General features: G+C 33.2%; 1 protein-coding gene across 1 annotated transcript; it reads left to right on the forward strand.

Moving 5' to 3' along the window:
• The first annotated feature begins 8,743 nt into the window (after positions 1–8,743).
• On the forward strand, positions 8,744–10,039 carry LOC141680883 (uncharacterized). The gene is made up of 2 exons (XM_074486979.1): positions 8,744–9,023; positions 9,165–10,039. The coding sequence occupies exons 1-2, from the start codon at positions 8,744–8,746 to the stop codon at positions 10,037–10,039; spliced, it is 1,155 nt and encodes a 384-aa protein (XP_074343080.1).
• Positions 10,040–12,041: the final 2,002 nt, after the last annotated feature.

Here is a 12,041-nt window from a genome sequence, read left to right on the forward strand (position 1 = left end):
ATACAGTCTCTCCAAAGTAAACTCCTTATAATCTTGTGAGTTTCTCAATGAGACTGTCATTGGTTTCCATTCCTTTGGAAGAGATCTGAGAAATTTCAGATTGGAGTCTTTAGTCTGATAGACTCTTTCATGCAACTTAAGAACATTTAGTAGTTTTTGGAATCTACTAAAAATGTCAGTGAGTGAGTCACTTTCTTCATTGTGAAAGTGCTCATATTGCTGAATCAGGAGCTGCATTTTATTTTCTCTTACTTGCTCAGTGCCATCACAAATTATCTGTATTGTGTCCCAAACTTCCTTGGCAGTTTTGCAGTTGATTATGTTATCAAACATATCTGCATCAACACCATTGAATAGAATGTTCATGGCCTTTTTATCTTTCCTGACTTGTTCAATGTCAGGATCAGACCATTCATGCCTTGGCTTTGGAACAGATGGCTCGTTTCCTGTTGCAGCTCTCATTGGAACATGAGGGCCTCTTTCTATGCAGTCCACATAGGCCTCATCTTGAGAAAGCATATGAAGATGCATTTTTACCTTCCAATGATGGTAATTATCTTTATCAAGAAAAGGAATCTTGACTCCAACATCTTTCTTGTTCATCCTTGCTGAATTGTTTTGATCTTTAAACTCTTTGTAGATTAAGAGCTTGCTCTGATACCAATTGTTAGTCCCTTAACAATTATAGCAAGAATTACAGAAGGGGGGTTGAATGGAATTCTTGAACCTTTTTCTTGAAATAAAAATGTTCAACTCAATTATAGATATATTTGTTTTGATTAGCACAATGCGGAATGTAAACTTAATTGAATCAAAATATAAGTAATTAAAAACAAGAGTCTTTAAAAACTTTCTGGTGGATTTAAACAATTCCACCAGATATATATATAATATATCGAGAGGACTCTGTGTGCAGAAATGCTCACAGCTGCTTACAAATGGAACTACTGAGAATACAGGAAATGCTAAAGATTCTGCTTACAAATATTTCTCTATTTTTTGTGTTTTTCAGATATCTCAGTTATTTTTCTATTTGCTACTCTCTTGGTTTATATAATACCAAGATTACAAAGTCAAAAAGACTAAACAAATATAAAATCTAACAGTTTTAAGCTTTGCTGTTTTTCGTCCTCTATTACCCAGTTAATGGGCTTCCACAGTGTGTTTGTATACATCTCGACGGTTGTGTGTCAGCTTTCACTGTTCAACTGCTGTTTGAATTCTTCATATGATCATCCATCGACTTTCAGAACATCCGTTGATGATTTAATCGATCATCCGTCGACTGCTATATTAAACATCCGTTGATAGTCATTTGATCATCCGTCGATGGCTTTGTTAAACATCCGTCGGTAGCTATTTTGGCACTTGACTCTATATCATTTATGCAGAATTACAAGACATCAATTATGTACAATTAATCAACCTATTATGCATATCTAGTTAAAGTCAACATGACTTATATGCTACTACAGATTCTATACAAAGGTGCATACATAACTGTGCTACAAACTTATTATTACATAAGCTACTCACTCGATGGATAATAAGTTAATCATCCGTCGGGACTATAATGAGTTATCCGTCGGGACTATAATTCTTATCCGTCGAGTGCTACATAATTTCACCAAGTAAAATCTACTTAGATATTTTGTTTATGAAATCATCAAGTACACAACATATGCACAACAATATGGTTTCCGTCGTAAATAATTACGACGACAAGATTTTACCGTCGTAAGTTAGGCGCGCAAAAAAAACCGTCGTAAGTGGGCCGTCGTAAAAGCCCTGATTTGTTGTAGTGTATTAGGTAATTACCAAAATTTAGTATTTTGGTACTTTTACCACCAAATTATACATTATTTCGCTTATTAATAAAAAGTATATATTATGATCCTTTTGATAACAGCCTGTATTTTATGACCATTAACTAAAAGAGGAATAATTAAGCAAAATATATAAATTATTATAACCCGAAATTGAAAACAACTGAAAATCCTGATATATTTCGATGTTTTAAATGTTCAAAACGAAAATACTAAAATGTGTGAAAATAAAGCTAATAAGTTCTCCAATTTATATAAACCAACTATATAGACTATAGCTAAAAATTGAGTAAAAAATCTGAGTAAGATAATATAGAGAGCACGAAAGAGTGCCAATTTATAAAATTGATGTAATAATATATTTAACAAGTATTCAATATTTAAAATGAAGAGAGAACATGATAAGGAGCTTGTTCCAATTACTTTAAATATAAGAAGAGACAGAGAGTCCAGAAATTCGTATATAAGTAACGGCTAATAAATCAATGTAGAGATGATCAAGAACCCGTTAATAAGTAGCAACTAGATTTCTTCACATGAATCTAAAATCCATATTAATTTAATACAGTTAAGAAAAAAACTTATGTATATCCCTACTGGTAAATATTGTAATCTTATATCAAGTATAAACATGCACACTGATGCAATACATACTACTATATGAATATAGTTTTACACTAGCATGTACTAGTTAGGCTCGGGAGTTAATAAATTGTAAGTTCATAACTCGTGTTTGATTTAATAAATTTGTGTATAACAAAACTAGTTATAATAACTCATCATGCGGCTAACAGTGTAGTACATTCATATAACACAAACATAATACATATGTAGGTGTTATGCCCGAAAATTGGTATAAACATTATTTAGGTAAAGAATGAATAAAATAGTCAAAATTGAGATATAAATACCTAGAATTAAGGAACAGATAAGATGAACTTCCTTTATGGAAGTAAAGTAGGAGCGCACGCGCCCTATGTTACGAATGATTGATGGAAAAAGTGCACAAGTAGATATTGAAGGTGCGCCCTCACCGGATGGGGGAGGCGCACCTTGTTAATTGGAAGGAAAATGTTGGGAAATTCATTAAAGGATTGACCCCCTTTACCTCTGGAAAAACTTAGGGCGCGCCCTAAGTAATAAGAATGACTTGGATGGGATTTTAGCATTAATATCTGGATGGGTTCTCAAGAGGATTCGAGGGAGATGAAGATTATTATTACTAACATATTTGTTGCAGGTACTCTGTTAAAGAACTCCTTCCTGTAGTGCATCTATAGGAAGGCAGTTTCCGTGGTCAAAGACCTCCAGGGGTATGCCTGGACAAAAGGCCCCCTCCTGTAGTCAATGGGTGTCCTCATTGGGGATGTGGGGTAAATTCTGGCGTGTGCTTTGGGAGCTCTGTCTCTGTAGTCAACGGGTGTCCTCGTTCGGAGACTTCGGAGTATCCGGCACTTTGCACCCAAAAGTTTGGGATCACTTGGCCTGCAATCTGGTAAGGGCTCCTTATCTGGGGGACAAGGATACGTCCAACATCTGGGGTGAACCACGTCTATACCTGCGTCCACGGATTAGAGAAACAGCTGGTAGCGGAGGGTTATCCTTGGCCAGGGAGATTCCTTATCCGTGAAGCCTCGAAGCCGTGGACGAGCCTTGGGCCTTTGTGGTTGGGCCTCATCGGCGGACATTCCTAAAACTAGTAGAAGACAGTTTTCGGTAGGTTTCCTACTAGGCCTCGGGACAAGAGATCTAATCCTATTAGGTTTCTTGTTCCCCAAGAAATACGTTGGCTTGATTCCCTATAAATAGGGATACGTAGACAAATTGCAAGGGGTCAGAAGCGAGAGCGCAAAGGAGTCACCACTAACCCTATGCATTCTCAGCCACCAATAATCATCACCACCAAACACTGTTCATACTTTCCAACGAACACTATTCATCAAATCCAACAATTACTGTTCACGTTTCCGACGAACAACCACCGTAACAGATCTTGTTTTCGGCTACGAACCTTAGACTTTGTTGCTCCCAAATTCCTCCATCAATAGTAGGTACACTTTATTAAGCTCAAATTATTATATTAAATAATAAAACAACTTTTTCATTAATAACACCGATATAATTAGAAAAAATAAATTAACATATTACTTGCGTTTCTTTCTTCTCGGCTTTGTTTATTTTTCATGGTTTCCACTTGATTTCAGGAGTATACTACTTTAATGCCTTTAATTGTTTTAGTTTTTTGCATGCACGTGCCAGCCTTCCCTTGATTTTTGGTTTGGTAAATTATATATTGTAACTTGTTATATACGGTGCCAAAATATCAGATAAAAGTGATAAAAACTGTTTGACAAATAAATTTATTCTCTACTCCTAAATTACAGAATTCTGGGTATCTTAAATACAAGAAAGGATGTCCATATATATAGGAAAAATATGATGGATTTCGGCCTTTGATTCTGATTCTAAAATTATTTACTTATTTTTTTCTTCTCCAACAAGTACTCAATTTTTTATCTTATTTCTTTGACTTCAAGGATGGTCCACCTCCTTCCTTGTTTATCTTATTTATTTTCCTACAAAATGAAGTAAAATAATTTATTTATTAATAAAGTTACGAAAATGAACATAAAATAGGTATTAAAAAAATATGTTATTAATGGACCTATCAAATGCCCTCATACCTATCTTTTACTCGTTCTCGGGGGGGGGGAAGCATTTCCAAGAGGCTACCCACCTTTCTAAGTCACCAATTCAAATGGCCTGGTAAGCTTCATGTTTGCCTAGACACGAACACAAGAATACTCAAAGATTTGTTCACTCTTATATTCTCTTACTAGTTGAGCGCGATATCCTAGGGGCCATGTCTACATGATTTTATTAAGGTAGGTGAATGCAAGATGAAGGAATTAGTTATTTGCGGGAAAATAAACACTTATGAATGTACTACAGTACGTGAATTACTCTAAATTGTACGTACCTCTTTCCTCCCGCAATCACCACAATTTTATTAGATTTAATGCAATAAATACAAAAAAATCTTAATGATGTGATCCTGTGTGAGAGAATGGATGATGCAACAAATTTGTTGTTAATAATTTACTAACTTTTTTTTGGGGTTTTCCAATATTTAATTTTTAATTTTTTTTTTCAATAATGAAAGTGAGAAAAAGAAAAAATAGAGAAAGGTGATACAGAATACCGAAAAGCGCTTTCAAAAATTTTAAAAGACACGATAAAGCCTTCTAGCGATCTTCTTGTCCAAACTTTCCTCCGTTTCACTATTCCTTAAAAAACAAAGAGAAAACAAGAAACTAATCAGAACAATTAAATATCAAGAAGAGAAAATTACCAATAGTCCCCGACAACAAAAACCTTATGTGTAAAACTACTACAAGTGCATAGTGGTTATTTGTATAAAATATAAGTCGATCCACAGAGACTATGAAAATTTCAAAACTCTAACAATTCAAATCAGGCGAACTAGACAAAAATATTTGTGATAAGATTTGTTTAACCTAATTAGCAAATAACAAATAATATGTAAAATATAGGAATCTGAATCCGTTAATCTATATAATTAATATCAACTCACCCTAAATCAATTATCCTTCCTTCACAAATAACATAAATCAATTAACGAGACAAGCTAACAATAACCCATCAAAATTTCATGGAGCAAGCATAGGCTAAAAAGATAAATTCGATAACAATAATATATCAAAATTACTTTGTTAATTGAACAATTAAGTGCCAAAAAATTATGAGAATCATCAAGTAATATGAACAAGGAGATATCAATAATAGTTAAATTAACTTCATCTTCATCCTAGGTAAGAAAATTAGCTGCATGATCCTTAAATAAACAAGACACAAAATAAGCACCTAAAAAATATAAAACAAGTTAAAATATATAATTTACTAAACTAAAAACCAAGGGAAGGCTGGCGTGTGCGTGCAAAAAACTAAAACAATTAAAAACTAAAGGCAGTAAAGTAGTACACTTCTGTTATCAAGTGGCAACCACGAAAAATAAACAAAGCCGAGAAGAAAGAAACGTCGTAAAATAAAATACGGTGCTGAATCAAATAAAAATGACAAAAAAATGTTTGATAATAAATCTATTCCGTACTCCTAAATTACAGAATTTTAGGTATCTCAAATACAAGAGAGGAGCCCCGTATATAGGGAAAGTATGATGGGTTTGGGCCTTTAATTACAGTTAGGTAATGAATACAACACAGAGGGGGGGGGTGAATGTGTTTTGGATTATTTTTAAGCTTTTTGAACTATTATGGATGTGGTGAACTAAGTAGTCTAATTTGTAGTGATAAAGTGTTTTAACAGAAATAATAAAACATGCACATGAACACACTATCTTCAAAACTCACTTAATTTTATATTAAAATCAAGTATGTCTTGCTATAAATTTCTGGGTTCTTTGTTGATAAAGAACTCAGCTTTTTTCTTGAGAGAGTTACAAGATTTTCTAGATCTATATGTTACTTCTGAAACAAAGCATCCGGTATTTACTTTATTGAACAGTAAACACAGGTTTTACACAGCATGCAATAGCATGTACTAAACCCTACTTTACGTTAACTAAAACTTTCTATTTATGGCTTAGTGTATCTTTGCAAATCGTGCATGTCTGTGACTTTGCTTTGTCAGTTAATCTTGGCCTTTGATCTTGTACTCTTTAAGCTGCTTTTTGTAGACTTTTAAAATTAGTGATTGATTTGTTTGTTGATTGATAATCTTGGATCTTTAACTGGTCTGTATTTTGTACTTGAGTTTTATATCGATATTTCCAGTTTATATGTGTTCATTTGTTTGTTTGTTGATTTGTTTGTCTGCATTTTTCTAGATTTTGTGTTCTTATGTTATATGTTTTTAAAAAGATTTTTGTTTATATGCAGAGACGGAGACAGGGGGTCCAGGGGTACCCTGGCCCCCTCTAGAATTCCCAATATAAATTAGTAGTATACAATCTTGCATTGTTAGTTCACCAGCTTAGATGGTTGGTTTCCTTGATTTCTTCCCTACAAATCAGGATTCAACCCATGTCCAGCCCTTCTTTTTTTGTTTTCTTTTCTTTATTCCATACCTTTCTTCTTCTTTTTTCCCTTGTTTTTCATACTTTTTTTCTTTTCTTTTTTTTTCAAACTATTGGCATGGTCCTATGTATGTCAAAAATATAAACGCCTTTTTAACATTATTCTACTAATCATGAGTTAAATTTATATTTATTTTAATTTTTTACAATTAAAAATTAAAATTAATTTTTATTTTTAAAATTGTAATGTAAATTCGGCCCCCTATAAAAATCGATTCTGCCTCCGTTACTGTTTATATGTGTATGCTATGTTGCACGAGGACGCCTACTATCATATGCTTTTAATGAGTTATATACACACTCTTTTTATATATACAAATATAACACTTCTCTAAGTGGAAGTGGAGGTTGAAAGATTATTAAAACCTATTAAAGCAAGTTATCCACAGAAAGGATTGACAATCGTGAGTGACGGTTGAAGGGTTCTAACAAGAAAGCCTCTAATCAATTTTATGGCTACATGTGGAAAAGGTCCTCTGCTAATCTCTGATGATGTTAATATTTGAGAATGTTGCATCTATCCTATTTATATAAAAATTTTGATATTTTATTAATATATTACTTGTCGGCCCCGTACCCTGTAATTTTAAAATTGTCATTTCATGTACCTGCACCCATAGCCGTATATGTTCCTGGACCCGTTTCCGTGCAATATAGTGTGTATGTATGAACAGATTTATGATGTAATATTTGTATGTTCAAATTTTTTTAGATCTTATGTTATTTTGTTTTTGTTTTTAATCGCTTTATGCTTGTTTATGCCGTGTTTTTGAAATGTATAATAATAAATAGTACTATAGGTAAACCTGTTATTTGGAAGTTTTATCATCATAACTAATTGGAATAATATAACTCATTATTAATATGTGGATATTATGATGTTAACTGCCATTAAAATATTAAATTTGGTGATTTTAACTTATCAGTTTTTATAATGGATTTGTTATTTCTGGTTTACTTATGGGATTTTAATTTAAATGGCCCACTAAAATATAATAGATGAGTTAATCTCAAAAGATATGTGCCCTATAACTATGTTCTGCCCATTCGAAATAATTAGGTCGTACATCTTCATATGAGACTGATCTTTATTCATCTTGGTTTGTTGTATTTCAGCACAATATTTTCAAGTCAATGCCAAGACTGTAAATTAACCCCTTTGATCAAGACAAAAAATAGCCATATACTCAGTGTTTGATTTAATTTAGGGTTTATATCATGTGATGTAATACTGTTATATTTTTTGTTGGGAATTGGCTATGTCAAGAATCAGGATATGTCTGACGACCAGGATATGATCAACCGTCAGGATATGATTATCTGTTGAAAGCTTCATTATCATCCGTTGACACTCTATTCAGTCATCCGTTGATACTTACATATGAATATCCGTTGACACTCTAACATACATCCGTTGATCAGATTATCCGTTGAATATGACTTGAGTGACAAGTCAGAGCTGCGAGATAAATCAGAATGTGCTGATTGATAGGATCGTAGTTGATTTAGATATATATAGAAAGTAGAAGAGTTATACTATAATATATCTTGTAATTGATAGAGATTGATTGTAGCTGTGTAGTATATAAACACAGAATAGATTATCACTTAGTGATGCACGCACAACTCGAGTATTCTACAACCTAGCAGCTCTTAAATAATTACTTTACTGGGCAACAAATGATATCAAAGCAGTCAAATTAACTGTTAATTTGAAAAGGTCAAGATGTCTGGAAGTAAGTATGAAAGCATGAAAATTCTCATCCTGAAGAAAGCTGATTACTCTACATGGAGAGTAAAGATGTTGATATTCCTGGAAGCTATTGATGATGCATATGGTGATATCATCAAAACAGGACCTCCATACCCTATGGAAACTGTGGCTATGACCCCAGATGTTCCTGAGCACTATATCAGGAAAGAAAAATCAAAGTGTTCAGATCCTGAGAAGGCATCGATGCTTAAGGATACGAAAGTCAGGAATTTTCTGCATAATAGTTTGGACAATATGATGTCCAACAAGGTGATTGCCTGCAAGACTGTAAAAGACATATGGGATGCTTTGGAGATACAGTGTCAAGGTGCAATGGCAATAAAAAAGAATAGAAGAGTTGTTCTTGTGCAAGAATATGAGCAATCTGATGCCAAGGCTGATGAGTCAATTACTGACATCTATGATAGATTTCTGACACTGCTGAATGATCTATCATTGGTTGGAAAAGAGTATGATAGAGAAGACTCAAACACCAAGTTTCTGAGAGCTCTTTCAGAAGATTGGGATGCTCAAACCTCAATAATCAGACATCAATATGATCTTAATTTACTGACACTGGATGAAATTTATGGGATGCTGAAAACCCATGACTTGGAGATCCAACAAAGTCGGAAGATGAAGGTTGTGGCTCTAAATGTTGAGACTCATAAAGGCAAGGAAAAGATGAGTGAGAGGTCAAGAAGAAGGAACATAGTGGAAGAGTCAAATACTGATGATTTATCAGATCCTGACACAGATACTGACAAGGATTCTGAGATTAAATTTGATGATCCTCAAGTTGTTGAGATGGCTGCAATGCTAGTGAAAGGCTTTAGAAATATGAGGTTTACAAAAGCACAAAGGAAAGGTGGTTTTAATAGAAAGTATTCTGGAGATGGCAAAGGCAAGTTCAGAAAGAATGAAGGACAATACACCAAGGGAAGGAAGTTTGACAAAACCAAGGTGACTTGTTACAACTGCAATGAAAGGGGACATCTGACTACTGAGTGCCCCAAGTCAACTGGAAAAGCTTTGGTCACAACAAACTCCAACAAAGAATGGATGGAATCATTAGGAACTAACACTGTTGATGAATGTTATGCACTCATGACAACTCATGGAGAGGATGCTTCAGGAACTGATAAGGTGCCTTCAGTTGTATTCCCTATTGATCCAAATAATCTGTCTAAATTGAAAACTTTCTTATACTCTCTACATGTCACTTTTAAAAGTAAGACTATTGAATATGACAGTTTAATTGCTGAAAATAAAAAGCTTAGGGAAAGAAATGATTTCTTAGAATCCGAGTTAATATGCATGAATGAAAATGAAAAAGCATATTAAAGGGCCTAACATAATGAAACTCAGATAAACATCAAATATGTCAGACTTGAGGAAGTTCTTGAGAAGGAAAGAGAGGTATTTAAAAAATGGATGACTTCAGGTAGAAAAGTTCATAGTTTCATTAGTGATAAGAATTGGAAAGAATGTCTAGGTTATACTAAATTTACTAATTGGAATATCAATAGGGCTATTAATAACACTACTCCTGTTAAGTTTGTGAGAACTGATGAAAATGGAGTGAAGTCTGTTTATGAAGTTGGTTCTACCTTTAAGAATCGTGATAAGAAGATAGTTGAACCTAGAGTTTCTAATAAAAAAGAAAAGAAGAGCCTAAAATTAAAGAGAAGAAAAGCAAGAATATATGACTTCTTTCTAAAAATTAGTTAGACAAGAAAATTTGCGAGGTAACTACTAGGACTCACAAATCTAGGTCTAAGAGAGGTAGAAATGGTAAACAAGGAATAAATAAGGCAAGCAACTGTAATTACATTCCTGATGCTCCTAGAAAAGCTTGTTTTAACTGTGGTAATACTAATCTTATTGCTATTGATTGCAGGAAGCCTAAAAAGAAATTGTCTTAAATTCCTGAGTATAAGATTAGTGGTAGATCAGTACTTTACAAACCACAGAACCCTTGTTTTCATTGTGGTAGCATTTGGAATTCTATTTACACTTATAAAGATTATCATAGTCTGTATCACAACAATTATGATCCTTTATCTAAGTTCAATAAAATTATTGTTTTAAATAGAATTACTAAACTGAATGTGCATACATCTTATAGAGTTAAAATTAAAACTATCAAGACAAATCCTGATGGAGCAATTCCTGATGGATCAATTCCTGACAGGAAATATTCTGCTGTAAAAATACATAAGATGTCCAAAAGGATCCAACAAGTATGGGTTCTTAAAAATGCTAACTGATTTCCCTACTTCTGATTTCAGGGAAACAAGAAGAATGTGCTTGTACTGGATAATGGTTTTTCTGCAAATATGACTGGAACTAAATCCATGTTGTCGGAAGATGAGGAGAAGGCTGGCCCAATGGTTTCCTATGGTGATGGAAATGTAGGAAAAATACTAGGATATGGCAATATAATCATTGGAAATGTCATCATCTCAAATGTAGCTCTGGTAGATGGACTGAAGCACAATCTGTTGAGCATCAGTCAAATTACTGACAAAGGTTTCTATGTTGTGTTCTATGATACTCACTGTGAAGTAGTTCATAGGATCAGAACGAATATTGTTTTCAAAGCTTACATACATGGTATAATATCCCGTAATTTTTAGAATGAGATTAATAATAAAATAATAGAATAAAAAATGATTAAAATTTGATTAAGATTAGGATTTAAAATTTGAATTAGACTAATGGGCCTAAAATTTGGATCATATTCTAATATGGATAACTTGTAGGTTAAGATATAGGGTTTTATATCGTTATAAATATGCCATATTCGTGTTCCTCGTCTTTTGTATTAAAATTCGTAGGGCTCTTTTACTCATAAATCAGCAATCTTGTAAAATTCATAAAAAATGTATCGTAAGTCAGAATTTGATGATTCTGGACTTTTTGGAAAGGTATTTTCGTTCTCTTCAAATTTCGTGTTTCGTGTTTTTTAAGAAACCGTCGTTTAGAGGGTCAAAAAGGCTAAATAAGTATCTGATCAGAATTGGAATCGTGGAGAAGATCGAAATTATAGATGTTTCGTTTTGATGGGTTGCTAAGGATTGATTATGTATTCTAGTATCAATTATCTGTTTGCGTGATTGAGGCAAATAACTTTCCGCTGCTCTGTATTATTTGTTTTCCTACATTTTTTGTAAGTAACTATTTGTTGCTCCGTTTTTGTTGTGTAACATATCTTATATTGTTTGGTTCATATGCTCGAATATTTATTTTGATAATCGTAAGTATGATATTGATATGTGATTGATAAGAAACAAATTCAAAGAAATCCCCAGTCTTAGTCATATATAAGAATAAGATTCCGATC

This window comes from Apium graveolens, chromosome 8, assembly GCF_009905375.1.
Source record: "Apium graveolens cultivar Ventura chromosome 8, ASM990537v1, whole genome shotgun sequence".
Classification (NCBI taxonomy): Eukaryota; Viridiplantae; Streptophyta; class Magnoliopsida; order Apiales; family Apiaceae; genus Apium; species Apium graveolens.